At 50.6% G+C, this 22,228-nt stretch overlaps 1 protein-coding gene across 2 annotated transcripts in view; it reads right to left on the bottom strand.

The window, feature by feature from the left end:
* Positions 1-8,256: 8,256 nt before the first annotated feature.
* The window catches only part of znf131 (zinc finger protein 131), a 30,478-nt gene continuing 16,506 nt past the window's right edge, over positions 8,257-22,228 (bottom strand). For both annotated transcript variants that reach the window (XM_078396828.1, XM_078396830.1), the window contains exons 5-7: positions 21,284-22,005; positions 11,047-11,177; positions 8,257-9,470 (exon numbers count right to left, since the gene is read on the bottom strand). In XM_078396828.1, coding sequence (XP_078252954.1) covers positions 9,213-9,470; positions 11,047-11,177; positions 21,284-22,005 — 1,111 coding nt within the window. In that variant the 3' untranslated portion in view covers positions 8,257-9,212. The remainder of the gene's footprint in view (positions 9,471-11,046; positions 11,178-21,283; positions 22,006-22,228) is intronic.

Raw genomic sequence — 22,228 nt, forward strand, 5'->3', positions numbered from 1 at the left:
TCACCTTGTCCCTTATTTGGGAGTGAGATAGTTGGCAACCCTACCGAGGATCCATAAACCTATTTTGTTCGACGGTGCGGTGGTGGAGAAAGTCACCGACTTTAGGTTCCTGGTCATGCACATCTCTGAAGATCTGCCCTGCAGGTATAAATAAAGCCCACCAAGGTCTCTATGTCCTTAGAAGATTCCTTAGAGATTCAGTTTGTCAAGGAATACTTTCTTGAACTTCTACAGATGTGCGGTAGAGGACATATTGACTCGTTGCATCATGGCCTGGCACAGCAGCTCAAACGTCCAGGAATGAAGGGATCTGCAGAGGGTGGTGGACACTGCCCCGGTCCATCACCTCCCCACCATCGAAGGGATCTACAGAGAGCGGTGGGCACTGCCCTGGTCCATCACGGGTACTGACCTCCCCACCATCGAAGGGATCTACAGAGAGCGGTGGGCACTGCCCCGGTCCATCACCTCCCCACCATCGAAGGGATGTACAAGGGTGGTGGACACTGCCCCGGTCCATCACCTCCCCACCATCGAAGGGATCTACAGAGGGTGGTGGACACTGCCCTGGTCCATCACGGGTATTGACCTCCCCACTATCGAAGGAATCTACAGAGAGTGGTGGACACTGCCCTGGTCCAACTCGGGTACTGACCATCGAAGGGATAGAAAGACGTCGCCACATTAAGGCAGTCAGAATCATCAGAGACCCACACCACCCTGGCCATGTTCCCATGGCGCAGCAGTAGAGTTGCTGCCTTACAGTGCTTGCAGCGCCGGAGACCCGGGTTCGATCTCGACTACGGGTGTTGTCTGTACGTTCTCCCCGTGACCTGCGTGGGTTTTCTCCGAGATCTTCGGTTTCCTCCCACACTCCAACAACGTACAGGTTTGTAGGTTAATTGGCTTAGTGTGAATGTAAAAATTGTCCCTAGTGGGTGTGGGATGGTGTTAATGTGCGGGGATCGCTGGTCGGCGCGGACCCGGTGGGCCGAAGGGCCTGTTCCCACGCTGTATCTCTAAACTAAACCTAACTAAATTTCAATTCTGCCATCGGGAAGAAGGTATAGGAGCCTGGCAGCATGGAAACAGGCCCTTCGGCCCATCTTGCCCATGCCAATCGGGTTGGCATATTGGGCTAGTCCCATTTGGCCCATGGGCCCCCTTCCAATCCATGTAACTGTCCAAATGTTTTCTCAAAGACCCCTTCTCTAGCTGCCTCTGATATCACAGGTTTGTAGGTGGCACAGCGGTAGAGTTGCTGCCTCACAGCGCCAGAGACCCGGGTTCCATCCTGACTAGGGGTGCTGTCTGTACGGAGTTAGTACGTTCGCCCTATGACCGTGTGGGTTTTCCCCGGGTGCTCTGGTTTCCTCTCACGCTCCCCAAAGGCGTGCAGATTTTGAGGTTAATTGGCTTCAGTAAATTGTAAATCATCCCTAGTGTGTAGGATAGTGCTAGTGTACGGGATGATCACGGGTTGGCATGGACTCGGTGGGTCGAAGATGGGGTTGCCAACCATCTCACTCCCAAATAAGGGACAAGGTGACGTCACCTCCCCGCGCCCCACGTGACCTCTCCCAGCCAGCAGCCACCTGCTCCCGCTCCACCAATGGCGGCCGCCCGGGCCGGGAGGCTGGTTGCTATGCAACCTCCATCAGGCGGCGCCCGGGCCTCCGGGCCTACACTGTCTGGACCTAAAGCATCCGGGCGAACAGCATCCGTGCCTACAGCGTCCGGGCCTACAGCGCCCCCCCCCCCCCCCCCGGGCCTAATACGGGACAAGGGCAGTCCCGTACGGGACAAACAAATTTAGACCAAAATACGGGATGTCCCGGCTAATACGGGACAGTTGGTAACCCTAGTCGAAGGGCCTGTTTCCGCGCCGAATCTCGAAAGTAAACTAAAGGTAAACGTTCCAGATGCGGACTAACTTCTGATTGGAAAAATTGCCCCAGAGAAGCCTTCTTATAAAACAGAAATGTGAAAAAGTGAAACCACTTGCAAAAAAGGTTCAGAGACTCGAGGAACTGCAGATGCTGGAATCTTGAGCAAAACAGAAAGTGCTGGAGGAACTCAGTGGACCAGTCAGCATTCGTGGAGGTAAATGAACAGGTGACGTTTCGTTCAAAGAATGAGAGGGGATCTCATTGAAACCTACTAGATAATAAAAAGGCCTTGATAGAATGGGGTCAAACGTTATGGGGAGAAGGCAGGAGAATGGGGTTGAGACGGATAGATCAGCCACGATTGAAAGGCAGAGTAAACTTGATGGGCCGAATGGCCTAATTCTGCTGCTATGTTTTATGGGTTGGGATTCTTCTTCAGTCCATTTGTCTCCATGGATACTATCTGACCTGCTGAGTTCCTCCAGCACTTTGTTATCGAGTCATAGAGTGATACAATGTGGAAACAGGCCCTTCGGCCCAACTCGCCCACACCGGCCAACAATGTCCCAGCTACACTAGTCCCACCTGCCTGCGTTTGCTCCATATCCCTCCAACCCTGTCCTATCCAGGTACCTGTCCAACTGTTTCTTAAATGAGTTCCCAGACTCAATTACCTCCTCTGGCAGCTTGTTCCATACACCCACCACCCTCTGTGTGAAAAAGCTACCCCTCAGATTCCTATTAAATCTTATCCCCTTCACCTTGAACCTGTGTCCTCTGGTCCTCGATTCCCCTACTCTGGGCAAGAGACTCTGTGCATCTACCCGATCTATTCCTCTCATGATTTTGTACACCTCTATAAGATCTCCCCTCATCCTCCTGCGCTCCATGGAATAGAGACCCAGCCTGCTCAACCTCTCCCTTAAGTTCAAAGGAGGATCAACGGTTACTGTCTGCGCGGAGTTTGCACGTTCTCCCCTTGACCTGCGTGGGTTTTCTCCGAGGTGGTCTGTTTTCCTCCCACACTCCAAAGACGTACAGGTTTGTAGGTTAGTTGGCAATGGTAAATGTAAAAAATTGTCCCTTGTGGGTATAGGGTAGTGTTCGTGTGCGGGGATCGCTGGTCGGCGCGGACCTGGTGGGCCGAAAGGGCCTGTTTCCGCGCTGTATCTCTAAACTAAACTAAACTACAGGAAGGAGGTTTATGGAGGAATTCCTGAATTTAAGGACCCAGCAACAGAAGACATAGACAACAGATGAATAACCTTGGGGACGATCAAGAAGGTATAAGAAAGTTGTGGGAGTGCAGGTACTGGGGAGGGTTGTGGAGTCAGAAGGAGTTATGGAAAAGTAAAGGCCAGAGAACGTGGAGGGATTTAGATTTTAGACTTCAGAGATACAGCGCGGCAACAGGCCCTTCGGCCCACCGAGTCCATGCCGACCCGTGATCTATCACGCTGACAGTACACTAGATGTACTGTCGGCTTACACCGGCCGCACGGTGGCGTTGCGGTAGAGTTGCTGCCTTACAGCGAATGCAGCACCGGAGACTCAGGTTCGATCCTGACTACGGGCGCCGTCTGTACGGAGTTTGTACGTTCTCCCCGTGACCTGCGTGGGTTTTCTCCGAGATCTTCGGTTTCCTCCCACACTCCAAAGACATACAGGTTTGTTGGTTAATTGGCTGGGTGAAATGTAAAAATTGTCCCTAGTGGGTGTAGGATAGTGTTAGTGTGCGGGGATCGCTGGGCGGCACGGACTCGGTGGGCCGAAGGGCCTGTTTCCGCACTGTATCTCTGAATCTAAATCTAGTTCTGTCCTACACACACCAGGGACAAGTTACAATTTTTAACAAAGCCAATTAACCTACAAACCTGAACATTGTTGGAATGTGGGAGGAAACCAGAGCACCCAGAGAAAACCCACGCAGTCACAGGGAGAACGTACAAACTCCGCACAGACAGCGCCCGAGGTCAGGATCGAACCCGGGTCTCTGGTGCTGTGAGGCAGCAGTTGTACCGCACTGATAGAGTCAGAGTCGTACAGCGTGGAAACAGGCCCAACTTGCCCACACCAGTCACCATATCCCATCGACACTAGTCCCACCCGCCTGTGTTTGGCCTGTGTCCCTCTAAACCGGTCGTATCCATGTACCTGTCTAAATGTTTCTTCAATGTTGCGATAGTACATGGCTCAACAGCCTCCTCCGGCAGCTCGTTCCGTACACCCGCCACCCTTTGTGTGAAAACATTTCCCTTTCTGTCGATTCATGTAAGCAAACGTTTCACCTCCAGCCTGATCGACCTACAAGTTTGGCAATTAGAAAATTGTCCAGGAGATTTCTAAAATGGTGCATGACCCAACAGCAGTTAGCAATCCTAAGTGTCTCAGCTTTGGGAGTGTGCATTATAGGGCAGTGTAGAGGGACTTTTTGCTGGTAAATGTAGACCAGGTTGGTCCGTAAGTTTGGAGACAACACCAAAATTGGTGGACTTGTGGACTGCGAGGAAAGCTGTCAAGATACACAGCGGGATATAAATCAGCTACAGAAATGGGTGGGGAAATGGCATAGTTTAATCCGGGCAAGTGTGAGGGGTTTAGAAACATAGAAAATAGGTGCAGGAGTAGGCCATTCGTCCCTTCGAGCCAGCACCGCCATTCATTGTGATCATGGCTGATCGTCCACAATCAGTATCCCGTGCCTACCTTCTCCCCATAATCCCTTGATTCCACTAGCCCCCAGAGCTCTAACTCTCTCTTAAATTCATCCAGTGAATCGGCCTCCACTGCCCTCTGTGGCAGAGAATTCCACAAATTCACAACTCTCTGGGTGGAAAAAGTTCCTCCTCACCTCAGTTTTAAATGGCCCCTTTATTCTTAGACTGTGGCCCCTGGTTCTGGACTCCCCCAACATTGGGAACACTTTTCCTGCACCTAGCTTGTCCAGTCCTTTTATAATTTTATACGTCTCTATAAGATCCCCTCTCATCCTTCTAAACTCCAGTGAATACAAGCCTAGTGTTTTCAATCTTTCCTCATACGACAGTCCCGCCATCCCAGGGATCAATCTCGTGAACCTCCATCCCAGGGATCAATCTCGTGAAGTTCCATCTCAGGGATCAATCTCGTGAAGCTCCATCCCAGGGATCAATCTCGTGAAGCTCCATCCCAGGGATCAATCTCGTGAAGCTCCATCTCAGGGATCAATCTCGTGAAGCTCCATCCCAGGGATCAATCTCGTGAACCTCCATCCCAGGGATCAATCTCGTGAAGCTCCATCTCAGGGATCAATCTCGTGAAGCTCCATCCCAGGGATCAATCTCGTGAAGCTCCATCTCAGGGATCAATCTCGTGAAGCTCCATCCCAGGGGTCAATCTCGTGAAGCTCCATCCCAGGGATCAATCTCGTGAAGCTCCATCTCAGGGATCAATCTCGTGAAGCTCCATCCCAGGGATCAATCTCGTGAACCTCTATCCCAGGGATCAATCTCGTGAATGTAAGGGGAAAATATATAGTCAATGGCAAGACCCCAAACACGGAGAGGGATCTTGGGATCCAAGTCCATTGCTCCCCGAAATCGGCAACACAAGTAGCTAAGACGTATGGTATATTTGCCTTCTTTGTCCAGAGCTTTGAACATAAGAATCAGGAAAATCAGGTTGTGGCTTTACAGAACTTTGGTGAGGCCACATTTGGCCACATCAGGAAGGATGTGGAGGTTTTGGCGAGAGTGCAGAGGAGGTTAACCAGGATGCTGCCTGGATTAGAAGGGTTAGCTATAAGGGGAGTCTGAATCAGTTAGATTTTCTCTGGAGTGAGGGAGTGAGGCTGAAGGGAGACTGGGTAGAAGCATGTAAAAATCATAAGAGGCGTTGATGGTCAGAATCGATTTATTTCGAGGGTGGAATGTCAAATAAAAGAGGATATAGCTTTACGGTCAGAGGGTAAATGTTTAAAGATGTACAGGGCATGGTTATTTTTTACAATGACATACAAGGTGGGTGCCTTCAATGCGCTGCCAGGGGTAGTGGTGGAGGCAGATACCATAGGGATATTTATAAGACTTTTCGATAGGCACATGAGGCAGGGGATGGAGGGGTATGGATCGCGTGCCAGCGTCACCTTGTTCCTTATTTGGGAGTGAGATAGTTGGCACCCCTAGTTCAATACCATCCCTATTTTGGGAGCGTTTGATGGGAGAGCTTTGCTTTCTAACCTTCCCTTGGTGTTGAATTGTGTGACGGAGAATGTAGAGTTTGTCACTCTGATCTTAGCATTATCTATCCATCTGTTCTGCGGCAGTGAGAATGGAGCTGTGGAAGGCTTCTTCCAGCTGCACTTAAAATGGAGTTCTTCACTTTGTTAGCACACAAATCTTCAAGTTTTGGAAAACAATGAAAGCAGAAGGCAAGGTGAGTGAACAACAGTAATTTTAACATTTTCTGTTTTTAGTTGACAACACTCGAGTCATACAGCATGGAACAGGCCCTTCAGCTCAACATGCCCACACACTAGTCCCACCTGCCTGTGTTTGGCTCATATCGCTCAAAACTGTTCCTATCCATATACCAGTCTTAAATGTTTCAATAGTCCCTGCCTCAACTACCTCCTCCGGCAGCTCGTTCCATACACCCACCATCCTTTTTGTGTAAAAGTTACCCCTCAGGTTCCTATTAAATCTTTCTCCTCTCACCTTAGGCCTATGTGGTCTGGTTCTCGATTCCCCTACACTAGGCAAGAGACTGTGCTTTTACCCGATCTATCCCGATTTGTATATTCCGAGAAGATCCCTCACCCTCCTGCACTTCAAGGAATACAGTCCCAGCCTACTCAACGTCTCTCTATTGCTCAGGTTTTCGAGTCCTGGCAACATCCTCGTAAACCTTCTCCACACCCTTTCCAGCTCGACAACGTCTTTCCTATAACATGGTGCCCAAAACAGAACACGACACTCCAAATGCGGCCTCACCAACGTCTTATACAACTGCAACATGACCTCCCACAACTGCAATATGACCTTCCATTAGCCTGACGCACTTCCCAACTGCAGTTAACCGGACGGAGATAACTTCTGCCGATGCGCCATAGAAAGCATTTTATCGGGACGCATCGCGGCACGGTTTGGAAACAGCTCCATCCAAGATCGCAAGAAATTGCAGCAAATTGTGAAGAGAGTCCAGACCATCACACAAACTAACCTCCCTTCCATTGACTCCATTTATACCTCAAGTTGCCTCAGCAAGGCCAGCAGCATAATCCAGGACGAGTCTCACCCTGGTCGCTCCCTTTTCTCCCCTCTCCCATCGGGTAAACGTTACAGAAGTCTGGGTGTCCTAGTGCATCAGTCACTGAAAGGAAGCATGCAGGTACAGCAGGCAGTGAAGAAAGCCAATGGAATGTTGGCCTTCATAACAAGAGGAGTTGAGTATAGGAGCAAAGAGGTCCTTCTGCAGTTGTACAGGGCCCTAGTGAGACTGCACCTGGAGTATTGTGTGCAGTTTTGGTCCCCAAATTTGAGGAAGGATATTCTTGCTATTGAGGGCGTGCAGCGTAGGTTTACTGGGTTAATTCCCGGAATGGCGGGACTGTCATATGTTGAAAGACTAGAGCGACTAGGCTTGTATACACTGGAATTTAGAAGGATGAGAGGAGATCTTATCGAAACATATAAGATTATTAAGGGGTTGGACACGTTAGAGGCAGGAAACATGTTCCCAATGTTGGGGGGAGTCCAGAACAAGGGGCCACAGTTTAAGAATAAGGGGTAGGCCATTTAGAACTGAAATGAGGAAAAACTTTTTCAGTCAGAGAGTTGTGAATATGTGGAATTCTCTGCCTCAGAAGGCAGTGGAGGCCAATTCACTGAATGCATTCAAGAGAGAGCTAGATAGAGCTCTTAAGGATAGCGGAGTCAGGGGGTATGGGGAGAAGGCAGGAACGGGGTACTGATTGAGAATGATCAGCCACGATCACATTGAATGGCGGTGCTGGCTCGAAGGGCCGAATGGCCTCCTCCTGCACCTATTGTCTATTGTCTATAGAAGTGTGCAAAACGTACATCTCCAGATTCAGGGAGTTTCTTCCCAGCTGTGATCAGGCGACTGAACCATCCTACCACAACCAGAGAGCAGTCCTGAACTAATATCTACCTCATTGGTGACCCTCAGACTATCTTTAATTGGACTTATCTGGCTTTTCCTTGAACTAAACGTTATTCCTTTGTCGTGTATCTATGCACTGTAAATGCCTCGATTGTAATCATGCGTTGTCTTTCCGCTGACTGGTCAGCACGCAACAAAAGCTTTTGACTGTACCTCGGTGCATGTGAGAATAAAGTAAGCTGACTGAAGAGGCCAGGAGTGTAAGTGCTGACTGATCAGGTCATCCCTTGCCCCAGTAGTGGTGGGCCGTAACACACAGCTCGGACTGACCGCCCTGCCTGCTTGTGTAGATGTATGCCAGCCACTGGCTTCCGCGGGTAAGAAGAGCTGGCAGCGGAGGGGCGCTGAGCTGGACGAGCTGTGGGAAAACAGTGGCAAATCAAAGACGCAAAGCGCCGGGTCTACAGAATCAGACAGTTTTCTTTTTATTTACGTGCCTGTGAATGGATTAAACTGCTGTGCATTCTCTACGAACATTTACAAGAAGTCACCCAGAGGTGGCGACTGGAACGACTCCAGCAGAAGTGCAGTCCTTTCTGCGATGTGCCCACCAACACCTCGCATGTCTTAAGAGTCCAGGGCAAGCAGCGCTTCAGGGCAAGGCGAGCTGATGGCGCACACTGGCGATGAAGCCTCGGGTAGTGAGTGGCAAATGGGCCCCAGATCTGGAGCCCGGCAGTCCAACAGGGGATGCCCAGTGGTGCTTGAGAGGTAGGACCCGCTGCTGTGTACGATGTCTGTCCGCGGGCCGTCTCTAAGTGCAAGGGCTCGATCGTCCTGGCGGCAGCCAACAAAACGACATTGCTGTCTCCTTTCCATTTCCCGGCGGCCTTTTGGGCCGGAGAGTTCGTGTGCCGGGCCGATGTCGGCTGGTAGGAGAGGAGAAACGCCCTCAGCTGCTCCGCGATCTCCTCACGTGCAGGAGGCACGGAGGGCTGGACTGCGGCCTCACGGCGCGCGATTCCATCCCCGAGCGTGAGCCGACGGTCGGTTTTCCGAATGTCGGAACAAAGAAGTCCGGAGAGCGGGTGGGGAGGGAGACGCCGGAGACGCGGGCCGCTGTTCGCCGTGTCCTCGCTGCGATCAGGCCGGGCGTCGAAGGGTCCGACCCTTCCCCCCTCCACCCCCCCCCCCCTCCACCAAACCTGGGGCAGCAGGCAGCTACACCGTCACCTGCTCGATGATGGTCTCGCCCTCCATGGCCTCCGTGTCGATCATCACCACCGGCACCACCATCTCGGTCAGCTGGGCCGCCGCCACTGGCTCGGACGCCCCGTGCCTCTCCTTCACGTGCTGCCGCAGCTCGCCAGCGCGCATGAACCACATGTCGCACAAGGTGCAGTGGTTGGGCTTCTCACCCGTGTGCACCGCCAGGTGGTGTTTAAACTGGTCCCAGCTGGGGAACACACTGGAGCAGACCTGCCAACGACAACGGTGGGGACCGCTGTTAGTCACTCTCGCGCCACAACCTCAAAGAGACACGGTGTGGAGACACACCCCCTCCCGCCCACGCCGAACAGCGATCACCCCGTACGCCGTACAAAGGGACTCTGGCGCCACACCTGGAGCACTGTGTGCAGTTTTGGTCTCCAAATTTGAGGAAGGACATTCTTGCTATTGAGGGCGTGCAGCGTAGGTTAATTCCCGGAATGGCGGGACTGTCGTATGTTGAAAGACTGGAGCGACTAGGCTTGTTCACACTGGAATTTAGAAGGATGAGAGGAGATCTTATCGAAACGTATAAGATTATTAAGGGGTTGGACACGTTAGAGGCAGGAAACATGTTCCCAATGTTGGGGGAGTCCAGAACAAGGGGCCACAGTTTAAGAATAAGTGGTAGGCCATTTAGAACGGAGATGAGGAAAAACTTTTTCAGTCAGAGAGTTGTGAATCTGTGGAATTCTCTGCCTCAGAAGGCAGTGGAGGCCAATTCTCTGAATGCATTCAAGAGAGAGCTAGATAGAGCACTTAAGGATAGCGGAGTCAGGGGGTATGGGGAGAAGGGAGGAACGGGGTACTGATTGAGAATGATCAGCCACGATCACATTGAATGGCGGTGCTGCCTCGCAGGGCCGAATGGCCTCCTCCTGCACCTATTGCCTGTTGTCTATTCTGAGGCACCACCAGCGGCTCGACCAGCTGCGCCCGCGTGCCATCCTTAATGAGCAGAGTCGCTGCCTCCCAGCGCCACAGACCACGGGTGCCGTCTGTACGGAGTTTGTACGTTCTCCCCGTGACCTGCGTGGGTTTTCTCCGAGTGCTCCGGTTTCCTCCCACACTCCAAAGACGTGCAGGTTTGTGGGTTAATTGGCTTTGGTAAAAATTGCAAATTGTCCCAAGTGTGTGTGGGGTAATGCTAGTGTGCAGGGATCGCTGGTCGGCGCGGACTCAGTGGGTCGAAGGGCCTGTTTTCGGGCTGTATCTCTCAACTAAGCTAGACGAAGGAATGTAATTATTAAGCCCTCTTGCCTGTGATCGCCTGTAACCTAAGATAGATACAAAGTACTGGAGTAATTCAGCGGGTCAGACAGCATCTCTACTTGAGCTGCTGAGTTACTCCAGCACTCTATGTCTATCGCCGATATAAATCAGCATCTGCAGTTTCTTTCTTCACCTATGACCTGCTGTAATTTGCCCTGCCCTCCAGATCTAGCATTCTTTCCTCCCACCCCTGCAATTAATCTGAAGACGGGTCCCCACCCGAAACGTCACCTATCCATGTTCTCCACAGATGCTGCCTGACCCGCTGAGCTACTCCAGCACTCTGTGAAACGTCACCTATCCATGTTCTTCACAGATGCTGCCTGACCCGCTGAGTTACTCCAGCACTCTGTGAAACGTCACCTATCCATGTTCTCCAGAGATGCTGCCTGACCCGCTGAGCTACTCCAGCACTCTGTCTTTTCATGTCTTTGGTGGCACACCTCACTCCCACCAGCTGTGCGTTGAGGGGCGAGGGAGGGAGGCATCGGGCGAGGTATTTTTGGCGCTGTACCTGGCACTCGTACATCTTCTTCCTTCCTTTCTTTGCGCCCACGCCTGTACGACAGGCCACAAGGTGGCACTTCAGAGTGCTGTTCCGGGCAAAACGCTCGTGGCAGTTTGGGCACTCGAAGGGCTTCTCACCTGCAGAGGTAGAGGAAAAGACTTCCGTTACGTCCGTTACGTCCGTCCGTCCGCACAGTCCCATCCATTCCCTCCCATGCAAGAGGTTAGATTAATTATAAAACAGTACAAACAGCAGTAACAGCAGGGACGGCACAGAGGCACAGCGGGTAGAGCTGCTGCCTTACAGAGGCCCGGGTTCCATCCTGACTGCAGGTGCCGTCTGTACGGAGTTTGCACCTTCTCCCCGTGACCGCGTGGGTTTCCACCGGGTGCTCCGGTTTCCTCCCACACTCCAAAAACATACAGGTTTGTAGGTTAATTGGCTTCGGTAAAATTGTAAATTGTCCCTCGTGGTGAAGGACTAGTGTACGGGGATCGCTGGTCGGCGCGGTCTCGGCGGGCCGCAGCGCCTGCTTCCACGTGTTTCTCTAAAGTCTCGAGCAAATAACATTCCAAAATTAATCATCCACCTAATACCAACTCTTTGAATCAAGAGCCAGAGGACATAAGTTTAAGGAGAGAAGGGAAAGATTTAATGGGACCCTTGAAGGGCAATTGTTTCATACAGGGTATTTATTCACAAAATGCTGGAGTAACTCAGCAGGTCAGGCAGCATCTCGGGAGAGAAGGAATGGGTGACGTTTCGGGTCAAGACCCTTCTTCAGACCCGAAACGTCACCCATTCCTTCTCTACTGAGATGCTGCCTGACCTGCTGAGTTACTCCAGCATTTTGTGAAATAAATACCTTCGATTTGTACCAGCATCTGCAGTTATTTTCTTACACTTCTTATACTTTCAGACAGGGTGGTGGGTGTATGGAACAAGTTGCCAGAGGAGATCGTTGAGGCAGGGACGATAACAACATTTAAAAGATATTTGGATAAAAGATATTAGGTACATGGATAGGAAAGGCCTTGAGGTATACGGGCCAAACACAGACAGGTAGGATCAGCGCAGATGGGGCAATTAAGTTGATATGGGCAAATTTAGCTTAAGGGCCTGTTTCCATGTGTTATCTATATACTAAAACTCTCGTTTGTTTGTTTGTTTGTTCCTGAACTACAGCCAAAACAGTACACGATAGCACAACAATTTTAGGCCCACCTTACTCACCGTCGTCCCTATGGTGCTAATGGAAGAAGTTTCATTGAAATCAGTTACATTTTTGAAGTTATTCACATTTTAAAGTTTAAACCTATCTCCTAGGGAAGGAGGGGGAGGGAGGGAGGGAGGGAGGGGGGAGGATAAGGGGATTTGAGGGAGGTAGGTGGATGGAGGGTGGGAGGAGGAGGGAGGATAAGGGGGAGGAGGGGGATGGAGTGGAGGGGAGGGGAAGGAGGGGGGAGGGTGGAGGGGGGGAGAGGGGAAGGGGGAGAGTGGGGGAGGAGAGGGTGCTGCACCAATGCAGGAGAGGTTTGGGCCCAAAGGGTCCACTTGGTCTAGTCTTTAAACAAAACTCTTCTAAATAGCTTCAGATTCTGGAAATCTGGAACAAAGAATATGCTGGAAAAACTCAACAGGTCAGGCAGCATCTGAGGAAAGAGAACCTGCTAACCTTTCCTTAACTGCGCCCTTCCTCAGAAACTAGCTGTGAGCTTTTCCAGCGTTTTCTAGTTTTGTTTCTGTTACAGGTGAATCTACTACTGGTTCCAATACTCAAATTGGATGTAATTTTAGCGATGACCAGGAACACTACGCATTAAGCTGGCCAAATTAGTTCTGATGTAATTTTAAGAACTAGTGAATCATTTGAGCACTAATTTTGAAAATTGACAAGCAAAAAAAAAAAAGCTGGCTTATGGGGAAAGAACTGTTTCCATGTAATCTCCCCGTGGTAATCAGACCACATTGCCCTTTAAGAACACAGTCTGTCAGCTTCACCGTGGGAAGCTATTGAAATTGACAAGCAATCGCTTCCATTGACACTTGTGCAACGATATCCTATTAAACAATGTCATACTTTCCCCTGCAACCGCACGAGATGCAACACCTGTCCCTTTACCTCCCCCCTCAACTCCATCCAAGGACCCAAACAGTCTTTCCAGGTGAGACAAAGGTTCACCTGCACCTCCTCCAACCTCATCTATTGCATCCGCTGCTCCAGATGTCAACTTATTTACATCGGCGAAACCAAGCGCAGGCTCGGCGATCACTTCGCTGAACACCTGCGCTCGGTCCGCATTGACCAAACTGATCTCCCGGTGGCCGAGCACTTCAACTCCCACTCCCATTCCCAGTCTGACCTTTCTGTTATGGGCCTCCTCCAGTGCCATAGTGAGGCCCACCGGAAATTGGAGGAACAGCACCTCATATTTCGCCTGGGCAGTTTGCAGTCCAGTTGTATGAACATCGACTTCTCCAACTTTAGATAGTTCCTCTGTCCCTCTCTTCCCCTCCTCCTTCCCAGATCTCCCTCTATCTTCCTGTCTCCACCTATATCCTTCCTTTGTCCCGCCCTCCTGACATCAGTCTGAAGAAGGGTCTCGACCCGAAACGTCACCCATTCCTTCTCTCCCGAGATGCTGCCTGACCTGCTGAGTTACTCCAGCATTTTGTGAATTCATACTTTAGTATTGTTAGCTCGCAGTAATAAAAGTAACCTTACTGTTTTAAATATATATATATTTTAAAATCTTGCGGGAAAAATAATATTGTGATTGCACATTTGAAGGGCCGTTGATATGGCTATCTTTGTAACATGATTTTCGATAATGCAATGCTTACTAACAAACACAACTATGCCATTGGAACATGGCTACCTGCGTCAGGTTTTGACCAGCTGATGATGGGATCACAGCGACCGCTGGAGCAATTCCAAACAGTGCTAACGTTTACACAAAATGCTGGCGTAACTCAGTGGGTCAGGCAGCATCTCTGGAGAGAAGGAATGGGTGACGTTTCGGGTCGAGACCCTTCTTCAGACTCAAGGTCCTACACAAGATAGGATGTAGTCGGAGACCGGAAGACTGGTGGGAGCACTGGGAAGGGGGAGGGGATAGAGAGGGAAAGCAGGGACCATCTGAAGTTGGAGACGTCAATGTTCATACCGCTGGGGTGTAAACTGCCCAAGCGAAATATGAGGTGCTGTTCATTCAATTTGCGCTGGGCCTCTCTCTGGCAATGGAGGAGGCCCAGGACAGAAATTCCCTCTCTGTCCCCTCCCCTTCCCAGTTCTCCTTCCCTCTCTATCCCCCCCCCCCCTTCCCAGTTCTCCCACCAGTCTTCCTGTCTCCGACTACATCCTATCTTTGTCCCGCCCTCTCCCCTGACATCAGAGTGAAGAAGGGTCTCGACCCGAAACGTCACCCATTCCTTCTCTCCAGAGATGCTGACTGACCCGCTGAGTTACTCCAGCTTTTTGTGTCTACCTTCGATTTAAACCAGCATCTAGTTTTCTTTCCCACAGTGCTAATGTTTAGTTTAGTTTAGTTTATTGGCACATGTACCAAGGTACAGTGAAAACTATTTTTGTTGCCTGCTATCTGGTCAGCGAAAAGGCTCTACATGATTACAATCAAGCCAGCCACAGTGTACAGATGTACAATAATGGGAATAACCTTTAGTGCAAGATAAAGTCCAGTAGAGTCCGATTAAAGATAGCCCAAGGGTCTCCACTGAGGTAGAAGGGAGGTCAGGACTGGTGATAGGATTGTTCAGCTGCCTGATTTTGGTGCTCAATACATTATGTGACTGCATTATGGAACGATTTACTGCCTGTGTTGCCTGTATTTTCACATGATCTTTACCAGAACATTGTAGAAGATCGAGATAAAATACTTTTTCAAACTGAAAGGTGAATTGAACAATTTTGCGTTGGTGGTAACTGTTGTTGCTAGTAGGCTGCAGAGTGACTTAGATAGATTAGGCGAGTGGGCAAATGCATGGCAGATGCAATATAATGTGGATAAATGTGAGGTTATCCACTTTGGAGGCTAGAACAGGAAAGCAGAGTATTACCTGAATGGTGACTGATTGGGAGAAGGGGAGATGCAACGTGACCTGGGTGTCATGGTGCACCAGTCATTGAAAGCAAGCATGCAGGTGCAGCAGGCAGTGAAGAAAGCGAATGGTATGTTGGCATTCATAGCAAGAGGATTTGAGTTTAGGAGCAGGGAGGTTCTGCTGCAGTTGTACAGGGCCTTGGTGAGACCTGGAGTATTGTGTGCAGTTTTGGTCTCCTAACCTGAGGAAAGACGTTCTTGCCTTAGAGGGAGTACAGAGAAGGTTCACCAGATTAATCCCTGGGATGGCGGGACTTGCATATGAGGAAAGACTGGATAGACTGGGCTTGTACTCGCTGGAATTTAGAAGACTGAGGGGGGGATCTTATAGAAACATATAAAATTCTTAAGGGGTTGGAGAGGATAGATGCGGGAAGATTGTTCCCGATGTTGGGGGAGTCCAGAACCAGGGGTCACAGCTTAAGGATAAGGGGGAAGTCTTTTAGGACCGAGATGAGAAAACATTTCTTCACACAGCGAGTGGTGAGTCTGTGGAATTCTCTGCCACAGAAGGTAGTTGAGGCCAGTTCATTGGCTATATTTAAGAGGGAGTTAGATGTGGCCCTTTTTGCTAAAGGGATCAGGGGGTATGGAGAGAAGGCAGGTACAGGCTACTGAGCTGGATGATCAGCCATGATCATATTGAATGGCGGTGCAGGCTCGAAGGGCCGAATGGCCTACTCCTGCACCTATTTTCTATGTTTCTATGTTGTGAAGGCACATTGGACAATTTCAAGACAAGCGGACAAGAGGCATTATTACCAATGAGACGGCTGATCAGTGCAACAGCGCCCTCTCCAGAGAGCCAAAGTAGCTGATCTTTCTCCGTAACTCCCTGGTTCACTCGTCCCTTCCTACCCAAACCACCCCATCCCCGGGCACTTTCCCCTGCAACCGCACAAGATGCAACACTTGTCCCTTTACCTCCCCCCTCAACTCCATCCAAGGACCCAAACAGTCTTTCCAGGTGAGACAGAGGTTCACCTGCACCTCCTCCAACCTCATCTATTGCATCCGCTGCTCCAGATGTCAACTTATTTACATCGGCGAAACCAAGCACAGGCTCGGCGATCGCTTCGCTCAACACCTGCGCTCGGTCCGCGTTGGCCAAACTGGTCTGCCAGTGGCCGAGCACTTCAACTCCCCCTCCCATTCCCAGTCTGACCTTTCTGTCATGGGCCTCCTCCAGTGCCATAGTGAGGCCCACCGGAAATTGGAGGAACAGCACCTCATATTTCACCTGGGCAGCTTGCAGCCCAGTGGTATGAACATTGACTTTTCCAACTTTAGATAGTTCCTCTGTCCCTCTCTTCCCCTCCCTCTTCCCAGATCTCCCTCTATCTTCCTGTCTCCATCTATATCCTTCCTTTGTCCCGCCCCCCTGACATCAGTCTGAACAAGGGTCTCGACCCGAAACGTCACCCATTGCTTCTCTCCAGAGATGCTGCCCACCGAGGTCCACGCCGGCCAGTGATACCTACACTTGGCGGCACGGTGGCGCAGCGGTAGAGTTGCTGCCTTACAGCGAATGCAGCGCCGGAGACTCAGGTTCGATCCTGACTACGGGCGCCGTCTGTACGGAGTTTGTACGTTCTCCCCGTGACTCGTGTTGGTTTTCTCCGAGATCTTCGGTTTCCTCCCACACTCCAAAGACGTACAGGTATGTAGGTTAATTGACTGGGTAAATGTAAAAATTGTCCCTAGTGTGTGTAGGATAGTGTTAATGTGCGGGGATCGCTGGGCGGCTCGGACTCGGTGGGCCGAAGGGCCTGCTTCCGCGCTGTATCTCTAAAAAAAAATCTAAAAAATTTACAATTTTACCGAAGCCAATTAACCAACAAACATGCACGTCTTTGGAATCTGGGAGGAAACCGGAGCACCCGGAGAAAACCCATGCGGTCATGCGGAGAAGCTACAAACTCCGTACAGACAGCCCCCAGAGTCAGGATCAAACCCGGGTCCCTGGCGCTGTGAGGCAGCAACTCTACCGCTGCTCCATCCCTTAGATGCACATAGGAATCAGTAGATGGGTCTTTTTCTCAATGGATAAATTGTGTACAGTTCTGAAAGTAAGAATGCACACAGCAAGCAGGCAGTGAAGAAAGCTAATGGAATGTTGGTCTTCATAATGAGAGGATTTAAGTACAGAAGGAAAGAAGTCCTTCTGCAGTTGTACAGGGTCCTGGTGAGACCACATCTGGAGTATTTAGTTTTAAATCTGGAGTGTGCAGTTTTAGTCCCCTAATTTGAGGAAGGAAGTCCTTGCTATTGAGGCAGTGCAGCGTACGTTCACGAGGTTAATCCCTGGGGTGGAGGGACTGTCATATGAGGAAAGGTTGGAAAGACTGGGCTTGTATTCACTGGAGTTTAGAAGGATGAGAGGGGATCTTATGGAGACGTATAAAGTTATAAAAGGACTGGACAAGCTCGATGCAGGAAAAACGTTCCCATTGTTGGGGGAGTCCAGAACCAGGGGCCACACAGTCTAAGAATAAAGGGGAGGCCATTTAAAACTGAGGTGAGAAGAAACTTTTTCACCCAGAGAGTTGTGAGTTTGTGGAATTCTCTGCCACAGAGGGCAGTGGAGGCCAATTCACTGGATGGATTTAAGAGAGAGTTAGATAGAGCTCTAGGGGTTGGTGGAATCAAGGGTTATGGGGAGAAGGCAGGCAAGGGTTACTGATTGTGGATGATCAGCCATGATCACAATGAATGGCGGTGCTGGCTCGAGGGGCCAAATGGCCTCCTCCTGCACCTATTTTCTATGTTTCTGTGTTTCTATGGTCACCCCATTAAACTGCGTGTTCTGGTCACCCCTCTACACTAACAGTTGTGATCACCCCATCACACTGCGCACAGTTCTGATTGCCCTATTCCAGTCTGTGCATTTTCAAGTTGCCCCATTACACTGTGTGCAGTGTGTACAGGTTTGCTCGTGCTACACGGGTGGCTTTAAATTAACTAGTGGAATGGTGGGGTCAAAAACGTGGACACGTATGCGTGCAGTTCACGGGAAAGAGAGCGTAGGAAAGGTCACGTTTAACCTAACAGGGCAGGGGGATGGGAACCAATGCAAGGAGACACAGGGCCGTAAGACGAGGGCAGAAGCAAAAGGTAGAAGGGAGAAAAGAAGAACAAACCTGAAAGCTTTGTGCCTTAATGTGAGGAGCATTCGCGATAAGGTGGATGCATTGAATGCGCAGTTAGTTGTTAACGGATATGATACAGTTGGAATTACGGAGACATGGCTCCAGGGTGACCAAGGCTGGGAGCTAAACATGCAGGGGGATTCAATATTCAGGAAGGACAGACAGAAAGGAAGAGGAGGTGGGGTGGCGTTGCTGGTTAAAGAGGAGATTCATGCAATAGAGAGGAGAGACATTAGCTTGGATGCTGTAGAATCGGTATGGGTAGAACTGCGAAATAACCATGGGCAGAAAACGCTTGTTGGAGTTGTATACAGACCACCAAACAGAAGGAGGGCGGTTGGGGATAGCATCAAGCAGGAAATTAGGGATGTGTGTAGCAAAGGTACAACAGTTATCATGGGTGACTTTAATCTACATATAGATTGGGCCAACCAAATTGGTAACAGTGCTGAGGAGGAGGATTTCCTGGAGTGTATACGGGATGGTTTTCTAAGCCAATATGTAGGGGAACCGACTAGAGGGCAGGCCATCCTAGACTGGGTACTGTGTAATGAGGAAGGATTGGTGAGCAATCTTGTTGTGCAAGGCCCCTTGGGCAACAGTGACCTTAATTCTGCATTAAGATGGAGAGTAATGCAGTTAATTCAGAGACGAGGGTCCTGAACCTAAAAGAAAGGTAACTATGAGACGGGAATTGGCTGGGATAGACAGGCAAATGGTTCTTAAAGGGTTGATGGTGGAGATGCAATGGCAAAGATTTAAAGATCGTATGGATGAATTACAACAATTGTTCATCCCTGTCTGGCGTAAAAATAAAACACGGAAGGCAGCTCAACCGTGGCTAACGACGGAAATTAGGGATAGTGTTAAATCCAAGGAAGAGGCATATAAATTGGCCAGAGGAAGCAGCAAACCAGAGGACTGGGAGAAATTTGGAATTCAACAGAGAAGGCCAAAGCAGTTAATTAAGAGGGGGAAATAGAGCACGAAAAAAAGCTTGCAGAGAATATAAAAATTGACTCTAAAAGCTTCTTTAGATATGCAAAGAGGAAATGATTAGTCAAGACAAATGTAGGTCCCTTACAGTCAGAGACAGGTGAATTTATAATGGGAAACAAGGAAATGGCAGAACAGTTAAACGAGTACTTTGGTTCTGTCTTTACTGAGGAAGACACAAACAATCTCCCAGAAATACTAGGGGACTGAGGATCTAGTGGGAGGGAGGAACTGAAGGAAATTCACATTAGTCAGGAAATGGTGTTAGGTAAACTGTTGGGACTGAAGGCAGATAAATCCCCAGGGCCTGATGGTCTGCCTCCCAGAGTACTCAAGGAGGTGGCCCTAGAAATTGTGGGTGCATTGGTGATCATTTTCCAATGTTCACTCGACTCTGGATCAGTTCCTGTGGACTGGAGGGGAGCCAATTTATAAGAAAGGAGAGAGAGAGAAAACAGGGAATTATAGACCAGTTAACCTGACATCGGTAGTGGGGAAGATGCTAGAGTCAATTATTAAAGATGTCATCCTTCTAAACTCCAGTGAATACAAGCCCGGTTTTTCCAATCTTTCCCCATATGACAGTCCCTCCATCCCAGGGATTAACCTCGCCAACCTACGCTGCACTGCCTCAATAGCAAGGATGTCCTTCCTCAAATTAGGAGACCAAAACTGCACACAATACTCCAGATGTGGTCTCACCAGGATGTGATGTGATCTTCTGGTTTCCTCCCACACTCCAAAGACGTACTGGTGTGTAGGTTAATTGGCTTGGTGCATGTGCAATTTGTCCCCAGTGTGTGTAGGACAGTGTTAATGTGCGGGGATCACCGGTCGGCACAGACTCGGTGGGCCGAAGGGCCTGCTTCGGCACTCTATCTCTAAACTAAACTCAGCGACAACACTGCCAGACACACGCGGAGACGTGGCGCAGCGGTAGAGTTGCTGCCTCACAGAACCAGAGACCTGGGTTCAATACTGACCTTGGATGCTGTGTGTACACTAGAGTTTGCGCATTCTCCCCGTGACTGTGGGCTTTCTACGGGTGTTCTGGTTTCCCTCCACACCCCAAAGACATGCGGGTTAGGTTAATTGGCCTCTGCAAATTGCCCCTGGTGTGTGGTGTGGAGTGGATGTAAAAGCGGGATAACATGGAACTCGTGTGAATGGGTGATCGCTGGTCAGCGTGGGGTCGGTCGGCTGAAGGGCGTGTTTCCATGCTGTATCTCTAAACCAAACCAAGCTCAGCTACAGAGAGACTAGCTAGACAGTGGTAGAGCTGCTGCCTCACAGCACCAGGCCAGGATTCGAGCCTGTCCTTGGGTGCTGGGTATGGAGTTTGCACATTCCCCCCCCCGTGACCACGTGGGTTTTCTCCGGGTTCAATGGTTTCCTTCCACACTCCAAAGATGTGCAGGTTTGTAGGTGAATTGGAAACGGTTAACAGTCCCTAGTGTGTAGAATAGTGCTAGTGCATGGGGTGATCGCTGTTGGTCGCGGACTCGGTGGCTCGAAGGGCCTGTTTACACGCTCTATCTCCAAGCTACAACAAAGACATGGCACTTGGTAGGTTAATTAGCCTTTGCAAATTGTGCGTCGAGCAGACGGGAAAGTAGGACACCCATAGATCTAATGCGAACGGGTGGTCGATGGTCAGCACGGACTCAGTGGGGAGAAAGGCCTGTTTCCATGCTGTATCTCCAAACGAAGCTCGGGGTGATAGCCAGTCGGCGTGGACTTGGTGGGCCGAAGGGCCAGTTTCCACGCTGTATCTCCAAACGAAGCTCGTGTGAACGGGGTGATAGCCAGTCGGCATGGACTGGGTGGGCCGAAGGGCCAGTTTCCACGCTGTATCTCTAACGTAAACTAGTGTGAGCGGGGATCGATACACAGCACGGACTTCGGTTGGCCGAAAGGACTGTTTCCACACTGTACCTGTAAACGACACCAGATGAAGCCACAGAGACAACTGCTTACCGGTGTGTTTGCGAAGATGTTCTTTGAAGTGGCCAAAGTGGTCGAACTGCTTGTCGCAGTACTGGCACACGTGCACCTTGCGGACGCAGCGGGGCTTCCTGTTGCCCCCCTCCTCCTCCTCGCGGTGGGAGGAGAGGTGCTGCTTCCAGGCGCTCTCCCGCGTGTACTGCTTGCTGCACAGGTGGCACACGTAGTTCTCGCCCGAGTGCACCTTCAGGTGCTCCTTGAAGTGGTAGAAGAGTCTGAAGGTGCGGCTGCACTTCTCGCAGCAGAACACCTTGTCGCCCTGCGCCAGCACCTCCACGATGTGGATGTCGTCCTCCGCGGAGATCGCCCCCTCCTGGGGTTGGGCGGCCGCCTCGGGCTCGCCCTCCCTCTCCGGCTCCCGGTCCAGATTGTCCTGCTGGTACTTGCTGGTGATGTCGGCCAGCAAGGCCAGGGCCGACTCGGCGGGCCGCTCCGCGCCGGCCAGGTCTCCGGCCGGCAGCTCCGCCTCGTCCGTGTCCTCCGCCGCCACGCCGACCCCCTCCTCCTCCTCTTCCCCCTCGATCTCCACGATCTCGGCGGCAAAGACGTTCTCCTGGTCGATCTCCACCGTCTCCGTCTCCTGGATGGACGGCAGCTTCTCCGTGATAACGTTGGACGTCTCGGCGATGGTCCGCTTCTTGGCCTTCCTCTTGCCCGGGTGCTTGGCCTTGGCCGTGGGAGACTCGGCGCTGGTCCTGATGGAGAAATACATGCACAGGGTGATCAGCACTTCAGCTTAGTTTATTGACACTTGTACCGAGGTACAGTGAAAAGCTTGTTTGTTGCGTTCTAACCGGTCAGCGGAAAGACTGTACGTGATTACGATCAAGCCGCCCACAGTGTACAGATACAGGTTAACGGGAATAACGTTCAATGCAAGATAAGGTCCAGTAAAGTTCGATTAAAGATAGTCCGAGG

The sequence above is a fragment of the Rhinoraja longicauda genome, chromosome 3 (assembly GCF_053455715.1).
Source record: "Rhinoraja longicauda isolate Sanriku21f chromosome 3, sRhiLon1.1, whole genome shotgun sequence".
NCBI classification, from domain to species: Eukaryota; Metazoa; Chordata; class Chondrichthyes; order Rajiformes; family Arhynchobatidae; genus Rhinoraja; species Rhinoraja longicauda.